At 57.0% G+C, this 25,305-nt stretch overlaps 11 protein-coding genes across 11 annotated transcripts; 5 read left to right on the top strand and 6 right to left on the bottom strand.

The window, feature by feature from the left end:
- Positions 1-24: 24 nt before the first annotated feature.
- Positions 25-984, bottom strand: SCHCODRAFT_014695 (uncharacterized protein; the record flags this gene model as incomplete). The annotated part of the gene is made up of 3 exons (XM_003034151.1): positions 25-119; positions 171-603; positions 667-984. 3 exons carry the CDS (start codon positions 982-984, stop codon positions 25-27), a joined length of 846 nt encoding a protein of 281 aa, XP_003034197.1.
- Positions 985-2,576: 1,592 nt separating this feature from the next.
- On the top strand, positions 2,577-3,677 carry SCHCODRAFT_02685144 (uncharacterized protein; the record flags this gene model as incomplete). The annotated part of the gene is made up of 3 exons (XM_003033588.2): positions 2,577-2,738; positions 2,794-2,948; positions 2,999-3,677. The coding sequence occupies 3 exons, from the start codon at positions 2,577-2,579 to the stop codon at positions 3,669-3,671; spliced, it is 990 nt and encodes a 329-aa protein (XP_003033634.1). The 3' UTR covers positions 3,672-3,677.
- Positions 3,678-7,091: 3,414 nt separating this feature from the next.
- On the bottom strand, positions 7,092-7,322 carry SCHCODRAFT_02472173 (uncharacterized protein; the record flags this gene model as incomplete). Its single annotated transcript, XM_050342708.1, has 1 exon — positions 7,092-7,322. A coding segment is annotated over one exon (231 nt), but the record flags the coding sequence as incomplete, so codon positions are not given.
- A 684-nt stretch (positions 7,323-8,006) lies between these two features.
- Positions 8,007-8,579, bottom strand: SCHCODRAFT_02492330 (uncharacterized protein; the record flags this gene model as incomplete). The annotated part of the gene is made up of 1 exon (XM_050342964.1): positions 8,007-8,579. One exon carries the CDS (start codon positions 8,577-8,579, stop codon positions 8,007-8,009), a length of 573 nt encoding a protein of 190 aa, XP_050201489.1.
- Positions 8,580-9,054: 475 nt separating this feature from the next.
- SCHCODRAFT_02697545 (uncharacterized protein) lies at positions 9,055-9,418 on the top strand (the record flags this gene model as incomplete). The annotated part of the gene is made up of 3 exons (XM_050346906.1): positions 9,055-9,111; positions 9,166-9,227; positions 9,283-9,418. 3 exons carry the CDS (start codon positions 9,055-9,057, stop codon positions 9,416-9,418), a joined length of 255 nt encoding a protein of 84 aa, XP_050201490.1.
- Positions 9,419-9,447: 29 nt separating this feature from the next.
- Positions 9,448-12,519, bottom strand: SCHCODRAFT_02613866 (uncharacterized protein; the record flags this gene model as incomplete). Its single annotated transcript, XM_003034152.2, has 7 exons — positions 9,448-10,153; positions 10,203-10,755; positions 10,805-11,077; positions 11,129-11,487; positions 11,541-11,745; positions 11,800-12,320; positions 12,372-12,519. Coding segments are annotated over 7 exons (2,724 nt in total), but the record flags the coding sequence as incomplete, so codon positions are not given.
- Positions 12,520-12,938: 419 nt separating this feature from the next.
- On the top strand, positions 12,939-13,885 carry SCHCODRAFT_02531559 (uncharacterized protein; the record flags this gene model as incomplete). Its single annotated transcript, XM_050343547.1, has 3 exons — positions 12,939-13,317; positions 13,364-13,667; positions 13,735-13,885. Coding segments are annotated over 3 exons (834 nt in total), but the record flags the coding sequence as incomplete, so codon positions are not given.
- Positions 13,886-14,047: 162 nt separating this feature from the next.
- On the top strand, positions 14,048-17,929 carry SCHCODRAFT_0256355 (NAD(P)-binding protein; the record flags this gene model as incomplete). Its single annotated transcript, XM_003033589.1, has 10 exons — positions 14,048-14,278; positions 14,330-14,494; positions 15,832-15,870; positions 15,921-16,058; positions 16,107-16,388; positions 16,886-17,091; positions 17,153-17,209; positions 17,257-17,347; positions 17,407-17,521; positions 17,577-17,929. Exons 2-10 carry the CDS (start codon positions 14,360-14,362, stop codon positions 17,927-17,929), a joined length of 1,416 nt encoding a protein of 471 aa, XP_003033635.1. The 5' UTR covers positions 14,048-14,278; positions 14,330-14,359.
- A 480-nt stretch (positions 17,930-18,409) lies between these two features.
- Positions 18,410-20,753, top strand: SCHCODRAFT_02181864 (acid protease). The gene is made up of 3 exons (XM_050342003.1): positions 18,410-18,443; positions 18,500-18,732; positions 18,785-20,753. Exons 2-3 carry the CDS (start codon positions 18,614-18,616, stop codon positions 20,643-20,645), a joined length of 1,980 nt encoding a protein of 659 aa, XP_050201492.1. The 5' UTR covers positions 18,410-18,443; positions 18,500-18,613; the 3' UTR covers positions 20,646-20,753.
- Positions 20,754-22,039: 1,286 nt separating this feature from the next.
- Positions 22,040-22,321, bottom strand: SCHCODRAFT_01170283 (uncharacterized protein; the record flags this gene model as incomplete). The annotated part of the gene is made up of 1 exon (XM_003034153.2): positions 22,040-22,321. One exon carries the CDS (start codon positions 22,319-22,321, stop codon positions 22,040-22,042), a length of 282 nt encoding a protein of 93 aa, XP_003034199.1.
- Positions 22,322-22,595: 274 nt separating this feature from the next.
- On the bottom strand, positions 22,596-25,160 carry SCHCODRAFT_01350106 (cytochrome P450; the record flags this gene model as incomplete). The annotated part of the gene is made up of 15 exons (XM_003034154.3): positions 22,596-22,787; positions 22,842-22,926; positions 22,976-23,279; positions 23,332-23,629; positions 23,680-23,754; positions 23,804-23,877; positions 23,934-23,961; positions 24,012-24,093; positions 24,151-24,248; positions 24,310-24,366; positions 24,414-24,481; positions 24,537-24,617; positions 24,673-24,698; positions 24,757-25,073; positions 25,125-25,160. 15 exons carry the CDS (start codon positions 25,158-25,160, stop codon positions 22,731-22,733), a joined length of 1,686 nt encoding a protein of 561 aa, XP_003034200.1. The 3' UTR covers positions 22,596-22,730.
- Between the last annotated feature and the right edge of the window lie 145 nt (positions 25,161-25,305).

The following is a 25,305-nucleotide window of genomic DNA, read 5'->3' on the forward strand; positions in this document are numbered from 1 at the left end:
AATTCAGATGCTCCTCGAGAGATCTCATGCTTTGCGACAGCCATGCATGGACTTGTGTTCCTTCCAGCCCTCGGCCAAACATTGGTTGCTACAGAAGAAAGCCCGCCCCTTGCACGAACCTGCGATGATCATCAGTACCAGCATCCACCTCTTCAATAAAACGCACTGACCACCGCACTTCCGCCACTGCCCAGCCGCCCCACACGTAAAGCACCGCTGCCACGGCCCCGCCCTTGCCGTCCGCGCCTCCTCTTCCACATTCACTCCCTCGAGATCCTTCCCCGGCGGCGCGATCACCAACTTCCACAGATCCCCATACGTCCGCGACCACATATTCCCGCGCACGGGCACGTAGTCGCTATTAGCGAACCCGCCAAACATGTACAGCGCGCCTGTATCAGGGTCCGCGCAGATCGTCGGCTGCGCGCGGTAGGTAGGGAAGCCGGCGGTGAGCACCTGCCGCCAGCGCGGCGTGGGGGAGAGTTGGCAGACGAAGGTGTCTGCGAAGTAGCAGAAGTTGAAGCAGACGTTCATTTCGGGGACGTAGGTCATGAGCTGCGGGTGATAGCCGCCGAAGACGATGGCTTGGCCGGTGGTGGGGTCCTGCAGGGAAAGCCCGTCAGTATATTGAGGAGGCGCACCAAAAGCGGCAGAGGTACGACGTACGTAGGCAGACCCCGCCTCCGTGCGCGGGGCAGGCGCGTTGCCAGGTATGCGCTCCTTCGTCCACTTGCCCGTGTCCACGTCGTACGTCCACGCATCCTCATACTGGAACGCGTCGTCCCCGCTAACATGATGCGGATGGTCCTCCGGCGTCGCCTGCCGGTCCGCATGCCCATACATCATCCAGAACCGGTGCCCATCCGGGTCCGCGAACGCCACGGGCCGCTTTCGTGGGCCCGGTATATCGTCGCTCGCATCGACACGGTCGTTCGCGGTGCCGCCGAGGCGCCGCCAGCGCTTCGCCTCGATGTCGAGCTCCATGAAGAGGTTGCAGCCTAGGTTGGTGTTGACGTGCGTGCCGGCGAAGACGTAGATCCTGCCTTGGACGACTACGACGGCGGCGTCCTGCGCGAAGCCTGGATCATCAGTCAGTCGCAGCGCAAGAGTGCGTCATGAGAGAGTACGCACCCGGCCACGGCCAGCCGCGCTCCGCGTTAGACTTAGGCTCGTACGTGCACTGCAGGCGACCCCACTTCTCGGTGACGAGGTCGAAGTAGTCGACTTGCTTTTGCCCATTGATGACGTACGCCTTGTCGGCGTGCACGACCATCGTCCAGTTCCAGAACATGTTTGTCTCCTCAACTGGTGTCGGATAGTCGGGCAGCCGGCGCCACGCGAGGTCCTGCGCGTTGAGGTCGACATACCAGAGGTCACGGAAGAAGGTGAACACCGCGTTGCGCCCGCCGGCGAGGTACATGCGACCTAGAGTCAACCAGTGAGCTATGGGCAATGATACAACGTGAACAGACCGACCATTCCATATGAAGCACGTATGTCCTTGCCGCTCGAGAATCTCCTTCTTCACAGGCCGCTTGGCGTGCAGTCGCGTCCACGAGCCATAGACCTGCAGACTAGAATCGATGACGCGTGTCGGGCGCACGACAGGATCAGGGTGCCGCAAGCGCGCAAGCTTCAGCTGCTTCTGTATGTTGGTCGCTTCCTTCCAGTCGGCCCGCTGTCGAAAATCACCCTTGATCTGTACAGTCTCGCGTATGCCCCTCGTCAACATGCTCATCGCACTTCCCGTGTTGCCAAGGTGGAGGAAGATCTGGCTCATGAGATCGAGGGTGACGCAGTACTGGACGATGAGCTCGGGGACCATGATGTGCCAGTCTTTCCAGGCTGCCAGGATGATAAGAGCGTAGTGGCATAATGCGCGAGTGTAGCTCACCATGGAGGGGCGTGGGGGACATCGCCCTCAGGTTGTGGTAGGCGACCAGACCTTCATTACACCAGTCCAGGGCCTAGAAAACGGTGATCGGTGAGAGGGGGAACTCGCGATGCATGATCGGCACGCACCACCGCGGAGTTCCTGTCCTTGTTCTGCTCCCAGTACGCCTTCGCTATGCGGTTGTAGCACCCCATCAGCTCCACGAGGATGGCAGGATGCGCTTTCATGTAGGCCTTGACCATCACTGGCCCCTCCCCCGGCACTTCATCCCCCATCAGATTCCTTACCGAGCGCATACACAACTCACGGGCTCGCGCAAAGTTGCGCGACCGCAGATATTCATCGGCCTTTGGACTGCAGCGTTGTCAGAAAACAGCTCTGCGAGAACTGAAAGCAAGGCACAAGCTCGGTCCATCCCTCAGTGCAATCATCTTCATCGCGTTCTCGAAGTCGATGCCTGGGGCCACCTCTGAGTATTGAACGCCCAGTTTAGCATTGTCGGGCATTCCGGGATGTCTGTAGGTACGAGGTGTAGGATGGTGGTAGCAGTTCAGATGCGTTACGAGCAGCGTCGTGATGGCGACTTGTCGCCGACGCGTTGCTTGGCAGTGGCACCCGCCGCAAATAACGCGTCCCATTGTACTTTCTCGGCAGGCAATTGACCAGCTTGTCTGGAAACACCATGGCTAGTACTCCTCGCTCTGGAAAACGTGCGCGCACAGATGATGCGGACGCTCAGAGTCCATACGGCGCCTCTCAGACCACCAGACACAGTACTCACTGGTATCGCGACGGATCCATCGTGCTGCACGTCGAGAATGTGCTATTTCGCGTCCATCAGACGGTTCGTCCGAAATGACTCTTGCGCCCTTTTTACTCGACTGACCTTCCGAGCTCAGGTATTAGAAACCCACTCTGAAGTCTTCCGCGATATGTCGGCAGTCTCGCAGATCGGTGGTGAGCAGACGCTAGACGGATGCCACATTGTGCGCCTGCACGGGGACAGCAGTGAAGATTGGGCCTGTCTGTTGGACTCCCTATACAATGCCCTATTGTATGTCTGCCAGAGTCGGAGTGACGGCCCTATTCTGACATGGTGGCCAGGTTCTTCAACAACCTCGTTAAGAAGGCGCTTCAGGACAAACTGCATCCCGTAGCTGCTGTACTCCGATTGTCGACGAAGTATCGGATACCAACGCATCGCGAGGAGTCCATCAAGATCCTCTCCAAGCATTTCCCAAGCAGTAACGCGTACACGCCAGTGTCTCTCGTCGACTTAGCCACCCCGGAGCTCGCCTACGATGTCATCAAAGTGGCCCGCGAGAGCAACGCGCCTACTCTGCTCCCCTTCGCGTTTCTCCTCATCTGCGCCAAGAGTCCAGATGAAGTTGCCTCTAGCGGTACCCTTGCATCGGAGGACAAGATAGCGCTGCTGAAGGGAATCATAGAATTCGAACGCATGCGACGCGCCTACATCTACGAACACGTGGAGAATTTCGTGCATTCCGGTTGCGAGAAGGCATGCGTGCTGAATCGCGACTATGAGCCCTGGTACAGCGGACTCACGGACAACGCAGCCGACTGGGTCAAGAAAGGCTCCTGGAAAGCGATGATTGACGCCTCCGACTTGGGTCACTACATCTGTGGAGAGTGCTATGATATGGTTCTGAGCGAGGTGGTGATAGGGGAGCAGGCAATCTGGGAGGCACTGCCGAGAATCTTTAGCGTCGGTGCGACCTGGATGGAACTCAGGCGCGTACAGAACTACGATACCTAATCAGACGCTACTCAATAGAGTAGGTCTGCTCCATAATTTATTACAATCCATTAAGATCTTTCCATAAATTCTTTGGCTCGGTGCATAATTTATTCAGCAACCTAGTAATGTCTTTCGGTGACATGATGTGTTTGGAGGCGTTGAACAGGGTCTAGCGCGCCTGCGCTCGCCCAAAATCCCTACTCCAACTCCTCAGCCTCATAATATTCTTCAGCTTGCTCAAATTTCACTCATATCTTTCATCGGAAACATCATGTCACCTACTGACTAGACCGTACATAAATTACTGAGCAGACCTACTCTAATCCTCCCGAGAGTTGAAATTAGTGGTCAACAGAAGTGGCCTCGGATAGGGGCAAACCGCGCCGACCTGCTCTTGAACTTGGTCGTCATGCATCTCAGACAATCGAACAGCCTCACCCTTTCTACATCCCTGATATGCCCGCCTACACCATTCTAAATCATCTGGCTCTCTGAACCCGCCTTTCTCGAAGATGACGCATATCCCGATGGCACTGGTCAATCATCTCGGCAAGCGCCGGCCGAGCAGCTTCGAACGGGGAACTTGCACATGCCGTCGAATAGCCATGATCAATTCTAAAAAATCGCGAAATTCCCAAAAGGGAAGGGCGGGTGCCGCGACGCACCTTCGGGTCCATGTCGGCTGCGCGAGGGCTCCTAAAAATCTGGAAAGTACACTTAACTCTTCTATAAAGCGTCTTACAATGTTTTGCCAAATTTTGAGGGCCCAGCGTGAGGGCGCGCGTCGGAATTCAGCTCGAAGTAGTCGGGCAGACGCATGGCTCGCCCAAAATGGCAGCAGCCATCTCCGAGCGCCATCCCTGCCCTTCGCTTGCATGCCGGGGGCCTCTGCCACCTCTGAAATCTTCAGGGAAGTCAAGAACAAACAGAATCATCTACTCTGAGCTGCTTCCGAGCCCATGTCTGTGTGAGATCCCTTCAAGACTTCGAATCTCTGCTCGGACCGTCTTTACTACTATAACGTATTTTGATGAGCTTCTGCAATAGGCTACGAGGCTCTAGTACCTTGTCATCTTCACAAAGCATCAGATTACATGGTCTGAAGACAGATCAGCGCCTTTACATGCCTCATTGCTGTGGATACATTGCTCGGAAGCACGACCTGGTGGAATGACGACTTTGGCCTATGTGTATGCGCTTCTGCCAAGTTTGAAGTCGTATTGTGGTCCGTAAATACATTTAATTGACTTCCCTGAAGATTTCAGAGGTGGCAGAGGCCCACAGCATGCAGGCGAAGGGCAGGGATGGCGCTCGCAGATGGCTGTTGCCATTTTGGGCGAGCCATACGTCTGCCCGACTACTTCGAGCTGGATTCCGACGCGCCTATCCACGCTGGGGCCTCAAAATTTGGCAGAACCGTGTAAGACGGTTTATAGACGGTTTCAGTGTGCTTTTCAGGATTTTAGGAGCCCTCGCGCAGACGACATGGACCCGAAGGTGCGTCGCGGGACCCGCCCTTCCCTTTTGGGAATTTCGCGATTTTTTAGAATTGATCATGGCTAATACAGCGGCGGCCAGATCAATTGCGCGCTGCCTTTTTGGGAAAAATCGCCGAGGCGAGCGTTAGGCATAGTCTGCGAGTCTCGGCGACCTTGCAGAAAGGCAGAGCGCCCATGAAAACCCCCGTCTGCATACCAACTTTGCCGCAGCGCGTCCGTGATCCTCGTAAAATGTGCCGACATGCGTCATATGGCACCGCGCGCCCTCAGGTAGTCTACGGCACATATCTCACGCATTACACGCCCGTTTCGCTTCAAAGTTCGTATTTGGGGGTTTTCGGCCACGCTCTACCGTTTTGTGAAGGAGCTGGATTTTTCCGACCACGCCCAGCGCCCGCCTCGGCGATTTTTCCCAAAAAGGCAGCGCGCAATTGATCTGGCCGCCGCTGTACACACCAACACGTGCACCCAAACGGCGTTAAGTGTCAAAGCGCCTCGGCAAATTCGGAATTTCCGGCGGAAAACCACATCGAACCTGGTTATTTTCCATTAATTGACATTATTCTGATTAACCAGCTCAGGCTGCGGGCATCGTCGTGCAGGCGAAGTGGGAATGTATTGACACTACTGGGCACTATAACAAGGGTAATAGGTATGGAATGTACTGTAGGGCCACATGTGAGGGGTATATCCTACAGCTTGGGTATGAACATAAGGGTATGTATACAACGAGTGTGGAGGGGCTTGAGGAGGTACAGGGGCAGCTGAATCCAGGGCAGAGGGTCGTCCTTGAGGTGAAGCTGATGTAGGTAGAGAGGGCTGAGGGGCTGGAGTACTGCTTGGGACAGTGTGGGGAAGGGGAGTGGGCTGGGAACAGCGACAGAGAGAGGCATGTCCAGCCAGCCTCTCGATCATCCGCTGGTCCTTGCCTTCGCCTCGCACAGTGGTGACACCATGGTACTTGCACAGCGCCTGGAGCTGCACAAGGTTCAGGGTCTCGAGAGCCTGCGTGTCGTCAAGCGTGAAGAGCGCCACGTCGAAGCTCCCTCTGAGAGTTTATTCAGTTGCACGCCATGCGCGATGACGCGACTACGCACCTGCTTGTAATAGTAAGGCCTCGCGCATCAGGCTTCGCTTTGAGGCCCGGCTCCTCCCCTGCTTTGAACTCGGGGAGTTCCCCGTCCTCATCGTCGCGCTTGCGCTTGCTCCGCTTCTCGGCTCCCTTGATGTCCAGGCCCATGGCCGCCGCTGTCGGATTACGCGTGCCCATTGCTGCCTGCGTCAGGGTCTGTTGAGTCTGACGTGGCGCGACGGCTTTCCGAGGTGGAAGGGGATCGCTGGTCGGCTTGTCGAATGCCTTTACGGCTTGTACGGCGCGCGAAAGCGCGTCTGCTAGGTCGCGAAGGAGTGTGGTGTTGGGAAGGGGAGCCGGCTGGAGCACTCGCAGCGCCATCCAGGCGATGTCGCTCTGCAGGCGGTGCGTGAGAGCAGGATCGGGAGGGGGCGGGGCGGAGGGATCATGGTGGTCGGGAGGAGGATGTTCTGTCACGTCCGTGACGTCCGCGGTCCCCGGCGCATTGGGATTGTCGTCGATGTCGCAGGGTTCGTCTTCTGCATTGCTTGACTCCGCATCCAGGTCGGCTACCGACAGGGTACGCAGAACGAGTTCGGGAAAGAAGTGGCGGCGCGTTGCGTCGATATGCTTGCAATATAGCACACGAGGGAAGGCAGGACAAGTACAATTTGATGCGTCGCCAACGTGCACTACGTAGACTTTGTCGCGGTGGGTCTGTGAGCGTACGCTATACACCTGCTCGAGCTCCTCATCCGGGACAATATCCTCCTTCTTGATGGTCTCGCCAGCACGCATGGCGGCGTCAACCTCGGCCTGCGCGACATCAGCACCTTCGAATCCGAGCCGCTGCCGAAGGTGTCACTGCCGGAAATACGGCACGGCCATGCTCGTCAAGACGTAAACAAGCTGGTCGACACGCCGCCCGTGCTTGCTTGCCATGAAGTAATGCTTGAGCAGACGATGCCAAGCCTCGACAAGCATGTTCGTGTCGCATAAAGCGAAGACATCGCGCTCGGTCCGGTAGATGCCTGACCACATCTTGATGTCGCCCATCCAGTGCACCTCGAGGAACTCGATCACGCTCGCCGGCGCAATGGACTTGATGCGTTCCCAGATGCTATCGAATGTGGCCTGGTCCGTGACGCGAATCCACTTCCGCATCAGGGTCCATAGCTCCGGGAACGCGTGGGTATTGAAGTGCTGCCTCCAGGCGCGGAGAACGTGCCACCAGCAGAGGAAGAGGGCCGTCATTGGGTAGACAATCAATATGGCATTCATCTGCGCGTGGTCTTTGTCGGACATGAAGTAGCGAGGGCGGACGGAGGGGGAGAGGGAGTGAATGATGTTCAGGAAAGATTGGATGGCTGATTGTCGTCCTGCGCTCGAGATCAGCCACGCAGCGGGCATTCCCTTGCCCCAGTTGTCACGACACATGATCGTGAAGAGGTGCATGTTCTGATAGAAGGTCATGTTGTGTGTCGCGTCGAGGCCTGCGAAGCGAGATCCCCATTTGAGCCAGCAGTCACGTTGATATGTCGTCTGGATGATCAGGATGAAGAGGTCACTGTCGAAGCCAGGTACGCGCTCGTCTTTGCATTTCAACAGGACGTAGTGTCCTTCATTCTTGAGCTTCTCCACCCACTTCCGAAGGGAGGCAATGTCATCGCGTGCGAAACGACATATATTCTCCTCCACCTCGCGCTCGATCCGCCGCACATCTTGTGGTGTGATGAGGTTCTCGCGCGTGATGGTGCCAGCAGGGGACTGCAGCTCGGCCATCTATATACGGGACAATGGTAAGGACAAGGCGAGGGAATAGAGCAAGGCACGCACGATCTTCTGCCGTTCTATCCCCAGCCTGACCATCATCTTGATCTTCACCTTCGTCTCATCAGAGAGCCGCGTGAACTTGAGGTTTTGTTCGCCGAGCTCGTGGTTGTGGCATGCAGTATAACGTACAAGGTGCTGGCGCGTGCCGGGGTACGTCTTGACAACCACGCGGCTGGGGCAATTGATTCGCTTCGGGGATATCTTGCGGTTCGAGCCGTCCTTTGGTTTGTACGTACTCCGCCCGTTCCCCTTCCGACCGCAGACATACGTCGTCCTCGTCAACCACTCCGGAGGCTGCCGCGTGTCATTCTCAACCTTGTGGCGGCTGTACTCGACACCCTTCTCGCGCTTCTCATGGGCAAGCCACCCTGAGAACGATGCAGCGTCGTCGAAGTGGCGGTCGTACTCATCCCGGCCGAGATCATATGCCAGGCTTCCCACCGCAGGCGACTCGACTTGATGGGATCCTGACGGAGCTGAAAGGTCCAGGGCAAACGAAGCCTCGTAGGGAAGCAAGGGCATTGTCGAACGGTGTGGGCGCCGGGGTCGGAGGGTGGGGGCTCGGGCAGCAGGAGGGCGACGGCGGACGCGGTCGGAGGGGAGAGAGAGGTCACGAGACCATGTTTACTGTCACGGTACCAGACCACAATGTATTTTCTAACAAGAAATAGAATAAACAGAATAAACAGGACGCGGGAAATGCAGCGGCGCCGGACGAGGCGCAGAGCACGCGCGACTTCCCCATTTGGGTGCACGTGTTGGTGTGCATTTGACAAAGACTGGAACTTGCAATAGAGACCACACGGCAGACCCACAGAGCCCCCATTGTTACTCAGAGCATTGTTACTCAGAGCTCACGAGGAAGATGCTCGAAATGTGACCCACTTTGTCTGGCTATAAAGGCCAGTGACCGACGCTGGAGTGGTCACTGAACCACACTTGCTCTCCGCGTCCCATCCATTCCCCTCCACTAACCGCCTCCGCCCTCGCATCAGCCATGGCCTCCGAAGCATTCAACATTAAGCCTGAAGACATGTTTACGCCGCGCGGCGAGGTGAGCCTTCACATGAGCCTTATACGACGCAGACCGCTCACTGTGTTCGCCCAGAAATACGACCTCTCCATCATCCCTAACCTCTCTGGCAAAGTCGCCCTTGTGACTGGAGCGAAGTGAGCGAGCCACCCTCATTCTACCTTTTCGACTTCCTGACGTATCCCTCATCAGCTCCCCAGGAAGCATCGGCTACCAGATCGCCCAGCACCTCCATCAGGAAACTGACACCGTCCTGCCGCCGCCCACGTCCTTTTTGATGCGTCCTGGGGCATCCTTTTCCTTTCGAGCTTCAACCTTTTCAGAGTAGTAGCATCCTGTGTACATCCTTTGGGATTGTTATAGACAAGTGATTTAGCAACGGATTTGGGCTACTGTAACTAATAGGCTATCTCGAAGGCGTGATGGTCCGCATATTTATTGACAAAAAAGGCTTTAAAGCAGTCCAAAGAGTTCATATGTGAGAAGCGAAGGGGGATTTCCTGGCCGCCGGCAGCACCGATGAGATGGGCCCCTCGAAGGATAGCATCGACGTGGATGACGTCCATGACACGCTTGCCGGTCTCGTCAATGTCGGGTTCAACCATCCAGAGGCCTGTATCCGGGCATGGGTCGTCCCCGATCGCAGAATACCACGCAACAAGCGCGCACGGATACTCGATGTCCTCGTGATGGAAGGAGAAGAAAAGCATAACACGAGCGACGTGAAGCCCGCGGAAGCCTGGCTCGTCCTCGTTTTGGGTCACGAATACGCAGTCGTGTCGAGGAGCGCCGCCTCTCCAAGATGGCACCGAGCGTATGCGCTCGCGGTGCATCCCACCCGCACCGCATTGATCGCTAGGTGCGTAGAACGTGGCTATTGCAGAGCCGACAACATGTAAATTGCCGTCAAAGGGTGGGTACTCGGAGGGAGGGATGTCGACCGAGGGGATGTCGCTTTGGGGATGAGCCTGCTCATATAGGAAGCGCCGAATGAGTAGGCGGAGGGAAGGGAGATTGAGGCGATCGGATAGGGCATCGACATTGCGCGGACCGAGATTTCGGACTGTTGAGGGAATGAGTAGTCTGTCAACAGTGGAAGACGGACCACGCACTTCGTGTCTTTGCCAAAATGACCTCGCCCATGACCCTCCTGCTTTCAGATGCGCCCGTGTCATCCTCATCATCTCTGGTAGCAGCCGACAAAGGGAGATCATACGCAACCGACCGTTGTCGAGGGGACAACATGCGTCGAGCTTCGAAGTTGGTGCGACACGCCGTAAGCTTGTCAATGCGCTCATTGATGACCAGCATCTGACGTAGGGCATTGTACCGGTTGCTGCGACGCCATGGCTTCTTAACAGCGCGAATATGCGCTGACTCTGTGATAGATGAGCACAGACCGTTGAGGGCGCCGAACTCCTGGATGACGTGGATGTAGTGGACGAGTGCATGCTGGCGAGGAATGGAGAAGCCGCCATCGGGACGCACGCCTTCGAGCTCAAAGATCACTCGCTCGCGGTGGAAGCGCTCGAGCGCGGCCTGGATTTGCATGATCGCGTCCTCGTCGATGGTGTTGCGACGGACTAGATAGCAGAATTCCAAGAAGGAGCTAACCGTGCGGACCATTTGCGCCGGCACATAGCCTTCGATGGCAGGAAGGATGACCTGGGAACCCGTCAGCTGGTTTTACAGTCTGAAAAGCCAGCTAGCACACCTTCATGAGAGCCTTCGAGTCGTCGCCCGTCCATTGCTTGAAGCCGCGTCCTTGTGGGAATCGCCGAAGGCCAGGAAAGCTTGGAACAGCGGCTATACGGCGATCAATGTCGGCTATGATGCGCTCTGCAGCTGCCTTCCCGTACTTGAGCTCGAGGTAATCGAAGATCCAGGTGATAAGATGGTCCTTGAACGTGCCCTTGATGCACTGATGAAGGAGGTCGGAGGTCAGGAGCTCGTGAATGTCGGCGTATGGGAAGTCGTAGGTAAAAGGCTGGTGTACGTGAGTGAAGGGGCGGCGCAAAAAGAGGAGCAACCGACGTACCTTGCAATCAGGGATCACGCCATAATCGTCCCACAGCGTCTTCGCATCGAGCGCGTCGAAAAGGGCGTCCGTGTGGCTGTGCTTGCGACGCGTCGACGCCCCGTCCAAATCATCTGGATGAGCTGTACAGCGGGGGCACCAGCCCTGTACGATACACGCCAGGAGGACTTGCTCCGGGTAATCGGCGATGTAGGGCCCGATCCCATAGATAGTCTTGCGGTAGTGTCCGTCACCATAACGCACGATCTCCGGTGTCTTCATGCCTGGCCTGAGTCGAAGGAGGATGAACCGCAGCGACGCATGGAGGAGTTGCCGTCGGAATGATCTGAATGCCGCGCTATCATGGTGCTCCTTGTCAGCTGAGCAGGACATCATCAGTCAGAGGATAACGCACGAAGCAGAGGGGACGCACTTTTCGGAATAGACAAGAACCCGATCAATGTTACTGCCCCTCGATGACCTCGTCGGATGGTGTTGTGCACGAGCCCATTGGACATGTACAGAGGGTAGAACTCATTCTGCCCAGTAGCGACAGAGACCGTCGTCTTGTCGCTCCCGAAGATTGCAGGACAGTAGACGGCTCCGTCCGCTTCTGGGACCTCCTCGGCAACCTTATCCTTCAGGAGAGTGTGAGATGTCTCCCCTCAATGGTGAGGGAGCGCGGTACGTACAGCTTGTCGCCAGGGATGGTTACCTGACATATAGTCAGAGAAGACGCGCTTCTCCCGCGCATTGTATAATCGCTTTGGCGCGAAGTCCATCTGGTCTGCGTAGTCGGTATTCTGCAGCTGCGAGTGGAGGACCTTTCGAGGGCAGCGGAAGAAGACCTCGTATTCGCTGGTCTGCCATTCGGGAGGTACGTCTGAGTCGGGTTTGCCGTCGAAGGTCATGGTGAACGATTCCCAGGGGACAGACCCATGCGGGATGGCGTCAATCGTCTCGTACACGTCCTTGGCATTTGCAAACGGCGGCTCCATGTAGTCGGAGTCTGCCAGAGTTGAAGCCCAGATATCGAGGAGCTCGTTGATGAACGGAGCCGAGACTTGGCCTTTCCTGTACAGGAGGTCCGCAAGCTGAAAGCTCTCGCGCGAGTCGAAGGGGGACCAATCGTTGTCGGCCGGCTGCGGTATGTCGTCCTCGGGCGGAGGCGCATCAGGAGGGAGGAGATTCCCATTCTTGTCGCATGGGCGGCCTGATTCTCGAATGAGCATATACTGGGGTATAGTTGGGCTGGTAGACGTACCGTTCATCACGGGGTGGTAGCATACTTTACCGCCATCCTTCAGAGGTCTCCATCCGTCTTCATTGCCTATATTGTCTTCGGGACCACGCGACGCCTGCGACGGCCCAGTTTCTTCTGGATTTGGAGGTGGAGGAGAAGGCGAAGATGGGGGAGGAGGTGGCGAGGATGACTGGCTTCGTTCTGAGGAGGGATCCGAGGCCCTGAGCCTTGAGCGCTGCTCATCTGGGGGAAGAACGGGGATCCGGTGTCGAGCCGTGATGTGCGAGCCAAGCCCAGTTTTGTTGCGGAACGGCCCAGCTGTGCATCCTGGGTGAGGGCAGGGGAGCACAGCGTGGAGGTGAACTTTTCGCATCGTTTTTCGGGGACCTTCGCTGGACATGGCGGGCGGAGGACGGAGACTGGATAGCACGTACAAACAAATGGATACATGACGCCGGTAAATAAAAACACTCGCCGACTGGGATTGCTGAGTCAGCCTCGAACCCGAAATTCGCCAAGTTCTGCGTGTCATCTTCTTCCCCAACCACATTCCTTTCCTCTTCTCCAAACACAAAAGTCACTCCTTTCATGGCAGGCAAGCGTGGTCGAGGCCGCGGGGGTAAAGGCGGCGGCAATGGTCGAGCTGTAGCAGCAAAGATAAGTGTAGAGCTTCCACCCGGTGTTGAGCCCCAGCCCAGCGTCGAGCTTCCGCCGCGCGTCACACGTGAGGCAAACAAGACAGCTCACCCGGGTCTCCTCGATGCGAAGCAGCCTCGTCGTACTGCCGCAGAGATGGAAGAGGCTCGTGCGGCTGAAGCCGCGCAGGACGCAGCCAAGGAGCAGCAGCGCCAAGCAGCACTGCAGAAGGTGGCCGCCAAGGAGGATGCCATGAGGCGCGAGGATGCCAGGCGCGCCCTGGAGGCGTTCACGGGCCCCGCCACCCCTCAGGCTGTTAGCCAGCCAAAGGGTCAGTCGGCATTCAGTTGATGCTCGAGAAAATGCTGATCTAGCAGCAGAGACCACCGGGACAAGCGCCGAAGTACCTTCCTCCGCTGAGGACAGTGATGTCGTGATGCTTGACGGTAGCTCGGATTCAGCCAGCGAAGTCGTTTCCAGCCCAGACTCTGACGCCTACGTGCCTCAACCAGAGGCTGAAGTCGAAGCGTCCGTGGCGAAGGCGAAGACGAAGAAGCAGCACAAGAAGTCGACGCGGGAGGACGTGCGGACCCAGCGGCAGACCAGCGACGAACCACCCGTGAGTAGTATCGTGGCCGCAGGAGACAAGTCGAACAAGCGCAAGGCCGCGGGCGTCGCCGAGTACGTAATGAACGAGATCGGTTCGCACGCGCACTGACCCTTGGACTCGTCCTTTTGTTCTCCCCAGCCATCTGCCCGCGAAGAAATCGAAGAAAGCACCCCCAAAGCCTGGAGGGATCGACACGAAGGCCCTCAAGGAAGTCAAGGATGCGGCCGATCATACGAAGAAGACCAATGACGATTCGATGGTTCGCGCGGGGGGCTTTGCTGAAGACGATGAGGACGATGGAAAGGAGCGGGAAGGGATTCTGGGTCGCGCGAAGGGCGAACCGAGCGTGGTCAAGGTGCGTCCTCTATGTCTGCTACCATTCCCTCCCGCTCAGGATAATACAGATTGCTGTCCCCGAGACCACTGTGCTCGTCAAGCAGGAGCCGATCTACCAAGCCAAGACCAAGAAGGAGGCGCGCGGCGGCTTGAACAAGTGGCTGACCAGTCACCTCCCAACTGCCCACCAGTCGACGTTCCGTCTCCGCATCACACCGCACATGCGAGCGAAGCAAGGCACCAGACTGCCATGGGCGTCCGTCTTAGTCGAAGATGTCCAGGAAGCCCTCGATATCTATGCACCAGGGGAGAAGGCCGTGCCGGGTGGCCCGTTTGTTGATATCGTGCGTGGCCATTCGTACAGCCCGTCTGTCTGCTCATAGCTGTCCTCTAGGTCACATATCGCCTCAACGATTCCCGCACGAACATGGCCAAGCATGCCATCTCCGTCGTGCAAGAGCTCTTTGGCGACGCACCATTCTTTGACGATGCTGACCTCATTAAGAAGTACGTCAAGCACGCGTTGAAGGTGGTGGGCGAGGGGTCGAAGGCGACGTCGCCGATGATACGCCCTGCGGCTGCAAAACGCGGAAAAACATACATAAACAAGCGATATATAGTCGACTTGGTCTAGATTGTATGGGCGGATCCGTATATACTGCACCGACGTCGCGACTGTACAACGGGCGCGTCGGGGGTATTTTATGACATAGAAAACCAGGAGCGCCACGCTTCCTAACCTTCAATACAACTAGTCCGCAGCATTATCCGTCTGCAATGACTGACCAAGGATAGCAGCGAGCTCTTCGGCGCCTGATCACGAGTCTGCGCGTCGTCGATGACATCCTGCGAGTCCTTTGGCAGGCCCTACTTAATCAAGTAGCCGCGCTATACGCGCCTCAAGCCTTCAGTCCTCTTGCCCTGCTGCGTCAAGAGAATCTAGATTATTGTTGGGGCTCGGACAAGCCTTCCTGCTGCTCGCCGTCATGCGGAGACACGCAGAGCACCGCGCAAGCGGAACTCGAACCATCAACGTGACTACACGTGACTCCGGGTCCGAGACCGGAACTTCGGGTCCGAGCTCGTGATCTCGGACATCGCCGAGTTGAACTCCGAACCGAGCGTCGGCGCTGCCAAGCGCTGTCCGCCCCGGCAAGGGCTTCACTCCCCGCGTATCAACAGTCCAGACTGTACGCTCCCCGCCGCGCCGGCCTCTGAGCCGCGTCGCGCACAAGGGAACGGGTGGAAACCAGGCCGGCCTTGCCTTGGTAAACATCAACAAGTGTGGAATCGCGCCCGGCATCGCGGCGCAGGAGGATACCCGACCAGTCAACCGCTCTACCGCCAGGAACCGCAGTCATTGCGCGATTATTCGGACAGGAGAACGCGCGGATAGGCGTTATAGTTGGATTTTGACTCAGAGATAGGCATTGTGTGTTACCGCGCGGTCTGGACGGCCGAGACGACGCGTGCAAGTTATATACCGAGACCTACATACGATTCGGGGACTTTTCCGGCCCCGCGCAGAGAAGCCCTAGTACCTACACACCACACCAAATAAACACAACCGCGTTAACCCGCACTTTACACATCATAAAAAGCCTGAACTTCCGAGCGCCTTAACCCGCCTTGTGAACTTCAATCAAACCCGAAAGCGCTCGTCAGAACGCCGAGACGTCCGATTGCCCCACTCGACTTCTCGCTTCAGTCCAGCTCGTCTGGAACTGGCATAAACAACACAATCTATCCCCAAGTAATATAAATACTCGGACTCGCCCGCTCTCGTAGCGCCTCCAGTCTAGCGTGTTCATTGCTATCGTGGTTGTTGGTGTTTGGTTGTGTGGATCGTCTAGCTAGACTGTACTTCGCGTCTTTCGTGAGCGTACGATCCCATCACCGATGTGGTGGCAGCACTGGGGTGACGATGGTAAACACAAGGTGCGTGATCTGCCGCGCTTTTCAACGTTGTTCTGAACTTCTACGTGCAGGGATTCCTTCAATCTGATCTCATCCTCGCAACATTCTCCATACACCTAGCGGAGACGGTGTTCGCTCTCCCTGCCGACAATCCCGTGCCGCCGTGCTCTGATCCACCGATCGGTGCACTTATACTTGCTGGGCAAGCTGTACGTGACACGCACATCAATATATCTCATACTTACATCCTTCCCAAGGTCGAGCACGCCCTCAAGACGTTCGAGACCGGTACCTACAAGTCCCCCACCTCCCACTTCTCCGCGAGCAACTACGGTGATTACCACACCTTCGAAGATGGGGTGCTCAAGTTGAAGCGTCGTGCTACGCGCTACGTGCGACGTCTGCAAGGCTGGTCGGACGAGACGTGGGCCGATGTCCGTCGCCGCGCCCAGGCATTCCTCGATCCCACCATCACTGAACGCCCGGCAGAATCGGTGGTCACCCCCGAGTCGAACGTCGATGATGACGACGACTTCGACGTCGAGTCGGATGATGACTTGCCTTAGGAGAACTGATGGAGGAGTTTCTACGCGGTTAAGACCTACGGTGGGGGTTCCTGGTTGGGGGTCGCGGCGATCGGGGCTGGTGTGGCAACAGAGTGTGTAGCTGTCAATGGACTCGAAGGCCCGGAAGGCTTCTTATTCGCTCATTCATGCCTTTTATATACTACATACCCAGAAATCCTGTAGTACATGGTTGTCCAGGAATAATATGTTCGTCCAGCTCAAAGCAAAAGGCCGCGCACAATTCACGAAAAGGTTGATGTCCGTGAGACGCAATCCCGTCCTGCCGCGGCTTGTTGGTGACTTGCCACAGGACACTGACGTCCTTTCCGTCCTGCTCAGGCTGGAAAGGAAAGTCGACCTGTCCCGTACAGGACGCGTTGTCCTGCCGTCCTTTTCATCCTTTTCGTCCTGCCAAAGGACAAAAAGGATGGAAAGGACGGGGGTGTCACTTTCCTGATGTCGCACGGAAGGGCGCCAAGGTTTACATCGGCGCCCGCTCTGAGGCTAAGGCCAACGGCGCCATCGAAATGCTGTTGAAGACAAACCCTTCGCTCAAGCCTGAGCAGCTGGCCTCTTTTGTCGCAGATCTGAGCGACCTGAAGCAGGTCGAGCATGCGGCCGATGCGCTTCTTGAGAAGGAGAGTCGGTTGGATATACTGGTCAACAACGCTGCTTTGTGAGTAGACTTATGTCCGCCCGATATGGATGAAGTCGATGCTGATGGTTTTTGTTTGCAGACTCGCACGTCCACTGGACAAGAACGAGTACGGCTTGTCCGTGTCGATGACGACCAAGTACGTTAGCAGCGCCTAGAAATCGTCAGGTGCTGAACTGGATACAGCCACCTCGCCCCCTTCCTCCTCACTACTAAACTTCTGCCGCTGCTCGAGAAGGCGTCCCAGCAAGGGTCCAACGCCCCTCGTGTCGTATTCGTATGTCTCCTACTTAATCCGCCCTCAACAATTGACCGTTTTCTGATCTGCTTTGCTAGATATCCGCAGTGTCGATCAAGTGGCTTCCGCCTACAGTGCGCTTCCGCTCTATGGATGACCTGAATGCGGATATGGGTGGCCCCGATGGCTTCTTTGCCAACTTCCAGCGCTATTGTGCGTCACCTGCGATTGTTGTACTCCAAATTCCCACTCATCCTCAACTCCTCAGCCCTCAGCAAGCTAGCCAACGCCCTGACCGCCAAAGAGCTCCAGCGCCGCGCGCCCTACCTCGTCTCTCTCGCTGTGCACCCAGGCGAAATCGTTACGGACGGCACGCGCCCGATGCTCGAGGCATCCGGTGGTGCTCCTGCGCAAGTCCTGTCCGTCGAGGACGGTGCGCTGGCCCCGTTGTGGGCTGCAGTGGCACCAGAAGCGGGCAAGCTCAAGGGTGCCTTTATTATGCCTTTCAAGGAAATTGCGCCTGAAGAGGGCCTGCTGAAGAACGAGGAACTAGCGAAGGAGTTGTGGGAGACGAGCGAGGCGGTGATCAAGGATGTGCTGGCGAAGGCGTCCAGTCAATAGCTCACCTTGCTCATGAGTACAAATCGAAAAATATACACGCAGATCTCATTGATTGACTCTACCCTCATTTCACGGTCTTTAGGCTGCACACACGAAGGTGAGTTCGCACGTGATATGTTCGACATGTGATAATCGCGTGGCCGCCATCATGTAGGTTCATGAAGTCCGCTCTATCGTCTTCATCATCCTATTCTCAAGATGCGAGGAACATGCTTCTCCTCGAACTTCATGGGGTATTTCAGCCTTGACAGAGATGGAGGTCGCTAGCGATCGGAGGGCTTACTATAAGGACCTCGGTACTTACCTGACGGGACGTCCTCGGGACCTGTGACACCTGTCTTCTTCCTGCACTTCCGGGTCCTTGGGGGAAGATTTCGCGCAGACTTTGCTCGACAAGGCCCTCAGTGGCCACACCGAAGACACGTCCGGGGGCGGGGAAGGTCCGCGGCCAATCAGGATCGTCGGCATGTCGATGACGGACTCCCACGGAAACAATTCAACATCCCGGCCTCTGGTGACCGTCGTGGCTATGATCACCAGTCTAGGCCGAATGTTATTGACGAGCTACAGCGACAATCCTCTCCTTTCACCACCATCTCCTGGCCCCCTGTTATACTTCAGGAGGGCTCCCAACGCGAGCACCTAGGACCGCGCGCTCACGACGAGTAGCGCAGATCCCGGACCATGATTGGCAAGCGCCCGAGGGCGAAGGAGGGCGCGGCACTTAGGAGGCAGCGCCAGCGACGCGACGAACACGAGGTCCTCCTCGAGCTGGAGTCTTTTCAGAATGGTCAATACGATGTGTGCGTCGCGAAGCCCTCCCTTCCCCGCAGTGTGGCTGACCTCGGTGCCTAGATCTTACGCGCTTAACATTGGGGTCGGCGAGCCCGCGCAATCCCTCTCGGTCCAAGTTGACACGGGCTCGTCCGACATGTGGGTGGTCGGTGCAGACTGCGACTCAGGTCCTTGCCATGACGCTGGCGCTCACTACGATGCATCCACCTCGAAGACCATGCAAGGCTCTGGCGGCACGCCCTTCTCGATCGCGTACCTCCAGGGCAGCGTCGCTGGCGAGATCGTATACGACGCGGTCCGCTTCGGAGACGACGACGATAGCTTCGTCATACCCGCGCAAGCCTTCGCGGCGGCTTCGACGGTCGACAACGAGCCGCTGTCGCACAACTTTGACGGCGTACTAGGCCTCGCATTCTCCGCGAACTCGATCATCCGCCAGCAAGTGCCTGCTCCCGAGGAAGAGGACGCGGACGACCCCAACGCTGAATCTATCACCTATAACTTGTTCCGCATTGACAACCCACCCGCGAGCGCGTTCATCTCCCTCCTTCTCGAGCGCCCTGGCAGCGATCGCTATTCCTCGATCATGGGCATCGGCGCGCACCCGTCCCAGAAATCCTTGCGCCTCTCGCAATCCCCCGTCGACGCGCTCCACTTTCTCAACCTTGTCTCCTCCACCTCCGGCCCCCTTCTCTTCAACGTGCTTCTCACCGACGTCACCGCGCACCCCTCCACCGTCGACGGGCATGCAAACGAGCTGGCCGAGGACCAGTCGCTGCTCGCCACCCCGCTGCGCGCCATCCTCGATTCGGGCGTCCCGCTCATCCTCACCCGGCCCGACGTCGCAAATGCGATCTACGGCTCCGTCGGCGTCGGGCCCGGCGCGGACGGGCTGTACTACATCCCATGCGCGACGCCGTTGAACCTTACCTTTACGCTCGCGGACACCAGCACGGGCGTCAAGGTGCAGATTCCGGTGCACCCGGTCGACCTTAGTCTCGACACCATCGGCGAGAGCGGCGCGAACTCGGGTGGCGGTGGTAGGTGTACGGGCGCAATTCAGGCGACGACGAATTTGGGGAGCGGGACGGCGGCGTCGAGTGTGGATATCGTGCTGGGGACGCCGTTCATGCGGAATGTGTACAGCGTGATGGCGTATCGGAATCCGAGCACGTTCGACAACCAGACTGCGACCACCAGCGACGACGACGATGACGACGAGAAGGACGATAGGCGGAGATCTCTCCGACAGCGGTCGACTCCACCACCACCACCCTTACCCAGGAGAAGACGACGGACGGTGGCTGAGCCGACCGTCACAGACTCGGAAGACCCATTCAAGACATACTTGGATCGGTACTCGCGGATCAACTACCCTCCCTCCTCACTCTCGTCAATACCCTTCAACCATAGTTACCCCCGCGCCTTCGACGACGATACGCCCTACCTCGGACTCGTACCCCTTACCGACTATGTCTGGGCTGCCGAGGAGTTTGAAGCCGTGCGAATAAATGGACTGGCATACCCGAAAGCAGACGGAACGATGAACACGAAGGAGAGCTCGAGTAGCGCCAAGGGTGAGTTTCGTATGGCACTATCCGCGTCTCCGATCCTGCGTCTGCTGCAAGACCTTTCTGTTCGAACGTTCTTTGTGCGAAGGTTTCCTCTTGCCCCCGAGGATGATGTCAATAGAGCCGGCAGAGATGTTCGTCCGTGTGGGCCGGGGATGGTGTGTGCCGATCTCGATGGGATGGACAGCCACGGAGGAATGATCGCTGTGCCGTGCTGCGCGATACATGTGCTATCGACCACGTTCGCTTCCCCGAATGGCGAGGGTTGCCCCGCTTCGGTCGGATGCTCCTGCTTTCGCTTCCGATGTGGGGTACTATGCTTCCGTTTTCCCGGCCTTCACTGTCGTTAGCTTGCTTGCTCCTCCTTCAATCGGGACTGACTCGCACTCTCAGGACTCTCGACCGGTATCAAGGTCCTGATCGCATGTCTGGGTAAGTTGTACAGTTGTGTACGGTGGATGTTGTTGCTTATGCAGCTGTAGCTTTCTTCTTCGTTTGCTTTGGCCTTTTCGCGCTGCGTTTCTTCTATGTCCGCCGGCGAGATCGCAAACTTGCGCCTACCATTGTTAGGTACGGAGACATCGACGGCTTCGGCTCGACGGACAAGAAGAGCGCGAGCAATGTTCAGCCCATCAAGCACCTACCGTTCCTTGGCATGTTCAGGCGACGGAGACGCAAGGAGGCGGATAAGGTAAGCTATTCGCGATGGTGGTGTACGGGCTGAGACTGAGCCACGACTTCTTCAGGGCGACTACGAACTTGCTAGCTTGCATGACGAGCCTAAGTCAGCGGTGCCGATGCGCATGGTCAGCGAGTACAGCGACTTCAGTATCCCGTCAGCGCATACTCTGGTAGGAGAGGGTACTGGGAAGGGCAAGTACGAGGCCGTCAGCAGCGACGAGCGCGATGTTCTATGGGATGCCGGTGCTGGACTGGACTGGCACGGCTCGCATCGGCATACCGGTAGCTCGAGCACGGATGGTGGTGGGTGACCAGCATCGTCGATTCGCTTCTCAAGCTGAGTTCTCGTGTAGATATACCGCCTTTACCACCAGCCAAGCATCGTCCGCTCTCGTTGGAGCTGGAGGCGGAACGCTCGCGTCCTCGCTCTTCTGAGGGTACGCCGGGTCTGGGCGAATTCGGCGAGCTTGCATCACCTCCGCTCCTGGCTGCTACTCCGGAAGAACGTCGCGCGCGCTTGAGGGAGGCGTACTTCAATCCGCCGGATCGCTCGAGCATGTTCGATAGCAACCAACCCACGGTCACCTCATCGACCATTACAGGGCCTTATCCCTTGCTGGACCCGTCGCATGCCCGCGCTCCGTCTGCATCGTCGACGCTGCAGCGCGAGTCGGTCCATTCCGCACGTGGCTCGTCACCGCAGCCGCCGCCACCGATCTTCTCGGGCTCGCGACCACGCTCAGCATCGCGACAACGGCATGTCAAGATGCAGGACACTATGGGCTCGCGCGCGTCATTCTTCCCGTACCAACAAGCAGAGCCTTGGGCGGCGGCAGTCGGCACCGATGACGACGACACGGACGAAGTTGAGGAGTACGTACCGCCGAGCCCAGAGGAGCGGCGCGGCCGTCGCGGGCATACCCCGCGCGAGCGAAGCTCCGACATCCAGTTCGAGTACTTCGGACCGAACGATTTGCATGTATCGAGTCGCAGTGGGCACAGTCATGGCTCGGGGAGCGAAGCGACCGTACCTCGAGGGGCAGCCAGCCCGATACCACCTCCGCTAGCCACTCCTGACCTGCGTGAGCGTACGCCGGACCTGCTGGACGTGACGCTGCCGTCGTCGCCCCCACTGTCGTACGGGTCCTCGCCGCACTCGTGGCTGCCCGAAATCTCGCATGTACCGATAACGCTGGAGCCCATACTGGACGTGCGGTCGGAGGAGAACTCGGCGGAGAGCGGGGCGGGGACTGGGGCGCGAGACACGATTGTCGAAAGCCCGGTATCTGCGTCCTCCCTCACCGCAGTAGGATCGGCGTCTGCTATGGCTGCTTCGACGCAGCATGGCCCTGCCGCTGAAGATCTCGACCGTCTAACGTCACCTTCGGGTACTTCTTCATCTCAAGCGCGGAATACCGCGCTGCCTTCTCGTCCGAGACCTCGCGGGCCAAGTGGTCCGCGGCGGATCCCAAGTAATGGGAGCGCTCGGTCGTTTAGTGCCTCCTTGAATTCCCGTTGATCTTCTAGCATAATTGCTTTATGCCATATCGTTCTAAGCCTCTGTACCACTCTGCACCATTACACACTTCGAAGGTATTCGGAATCGCTTCTGCCATTGTCGCGCAGAAGGTATTGATATCGATTATTATGACGACTACACAGCATATAATGTGGACTCCAATAGCATTGCGAAAGCGTCCCGAACTTCATATTACGACCCTTATTTGAAGTTCGTACTCGGTTCTCGTATCGGACTATTGGCGGGGGCTAAAGCGTAGCTGCAAGGCGTCATGCGCCCAGGTACCATAATCCTGTAATCGACTATTGTCACGATACCCGAGCGTCAAGCAGCCGTATGAACTCACCCTGAACGATGCTTCATATACTGCAGGATCGAAGCCTTCACCTGGAGCGAAGGAGTAGTGGTGAAGTATGGTTGCGACCGCAATCCTAGTTGTGTTATTGGAGTATTGGTAGTAAGTAGGCATAGTGTGCTCACTTGGCGCTCTGCAGTCCCAGGCCACGACCTGGACAGCGTGCATATCCCGCACTGAAAGGTATGTAGGCCTGTCGATTGAGAGGTTGAAGGGCGCTCGGCGTTAGCTGAGGGTCATCCAGAGCTTTGAGAGCCTCTTCCTGCATGTGGGATGGAAGCCAGCGTTCCGGGATGAACTTATTCGCCAATGGGCCAAAGTTGCGAACGTCACGGTGCATCGCGTAGATGGGGACGTTTATCGTCGTGTTCGGTGGTACGAAGCGACCACATATTGTCGCCCCCTGAGGACCAGTTGATCGTGGAGGACCTTCCAATATAGATCAGCTCAGCATCCGTGCTATCAGTCTCCACAGACATACCCCAAGCCAAAGGGGGCGTCAATCGGAGCACTTCGTCGACGCAGGCGGACAGGTATGGCAGCTTCATCAGCTTGGCTACGTCGAGAGTGCTCCCATCATCGTCGACGATGGACGCTTCGAAGAGGGGATCTACTTCTTCCTGGATACGACACATCCGGAGAGGACTGAGATATAGGTTACAAAGCAAGCTCTGTATAACAAAAGACGTCGATCCAACCGCCGCGATCATGGAAAACATCGCGTCCGAGACAGAATCTACGGCCCGTATCTCGAGAGACTCCTCGTCACTCTTACTGAGCTGTGAAGTGCATCAATAGATTGCCGTCTCCGGTTGCTCGAAGGACTGACCAATGTAGACATGATGCTCGTCCTCGTCGTCCCCGTTTGATCTTCTCTAATCCGCTGAAGTTTGAGAACGGTAGGCTAAGTCTTGTAAGCTTCGAAGCTCAGCAAGACTTGTTCAAGCTCGTACCTTGTAAATCGTCTCGAGTGGACCGTGACCAAGCATTTCCATGAGGTCTCGTACCCAAAGAACCTCGCCAGTGCCTATCTCGTTTGCGATCAGAGGGCGACAATCAAACCTGAAATTTCCGAGTACACACAAATGGCGACACGCATAACTGTAGTCAGCTGAATGCATCTAGTCAGCACTATGTCTGCGGCAGAATCATCAAGCTCACCAAAACTGCCCAACCCTCCTTGTCAAATCCTTCTCTTACGGTCTCAAAGCCGCCTAGAAATCCGATATCGCCAGTAAGGTCCCTGCCAGGTCCATTTAGCATCTTGTACGCTGTCGAGAGCTCGATCGCCATAACTCACAGGGCAGTGAAATAGATCCAACGATCAATCCGAATTACCCCAGTCGAACTATGGCGTATCTCGTCGGCCATGCGCGCGAGGAGGTGCACCATTCGTTGCTGTAGGAAGCGTATACTACATCAGTGTCGTTGACCGTATCTGACATGGATTGATGAATACATTGGTCGCATCTGCATAATCCTTAAGGCAGGGCGAGGTGAACGCACTGTTCCATGCCTTCAAGTCTCGTTAGTCACATCGAGAGGAGATGCTGAGCAACATACACGACGGCGCTTCTGATGAGTCTGTCGGTCCATGATGTTGATGATTGCTATGCCATTGGCGGGTGCAGCTGATAGGTATGTTAGAGTGCGATCTACCGACAGTCGTCAGGGAATAATTGTGACCTTTATAGAATGTAGCCCTATCCAACGCTTCGTAAATGGTTCTGATCGCAGATGGGTCGTCTACAGAAAGCTCGTTGGGGCCTGAACGGTAAATCTACGCCTAGTCGCAACCAAAATGTCCGCTAGATAGACGTACCGGTGCGGACCCAGTGCCCGTAGTGTCTGTGCGCGCTGGAAACTCGTGAATCAAGACGCTCATGAGGCACAGTCAGCGGCATACCTTTCCAGTTCGATGTGACGCCGCCCTCGGACGGCCATCTGGTAGCAAGACCACCACTTTGAAGCCGAAGCGAACTTGGGCCCAGGAAAAGCGGCGAGAGGATGGAAAGGCGAGAGACGGTACGTGACCACCGATGCAGACATAGACAGGAGGTATACGGCGAGGAATCGCGCTGCAGAGGCAAGTGCGCCGGGACTCGTAGTCGTTCCCTCGAGCGCGTGAAGGTGCATGACCGTCGCGCAGACACCGAGAACCAGAGAATGCATCAAGAAAATAAGGACGTTGGGTTCCGAACGGCGGTAGTGCATATGTATCGACTGCGCGATGATTCAGTATATGATCTGTGCGAAGAAAAGGATTGCACGTACCACGCCAAGAACAACGGCTGCAAGTGACCCGCTCATGGTCGGATGTCGTGCATCGTGCTTTTGGCCAAGAACCTCGGGTAGTTTTGGCGCGCTGAGAAAGGTGGGCGTGCTGCCGAAGCTGGCGCGAATCCTTTGCGTGCCTTCCCCGGAAGCTTAAAGGTTTCGAGTCAGGCTCAAAGGA

This window comes from Schizophyllum commune (genome assembly GCF_000143185.2).
Source record: "Schizophyllum commune H4-8 unplaced genomic scaffold SCHCOscaffold_3, whole genome shotgun sequence".
NCBI classification, from domain to species: domain Eukaryota; kingdom Fungi; phylum Basidiomycota; class Agaricomycetes; order Agaricales; family Schizophyllaceae; genus Schizophyllum; species Schizophyllum commune.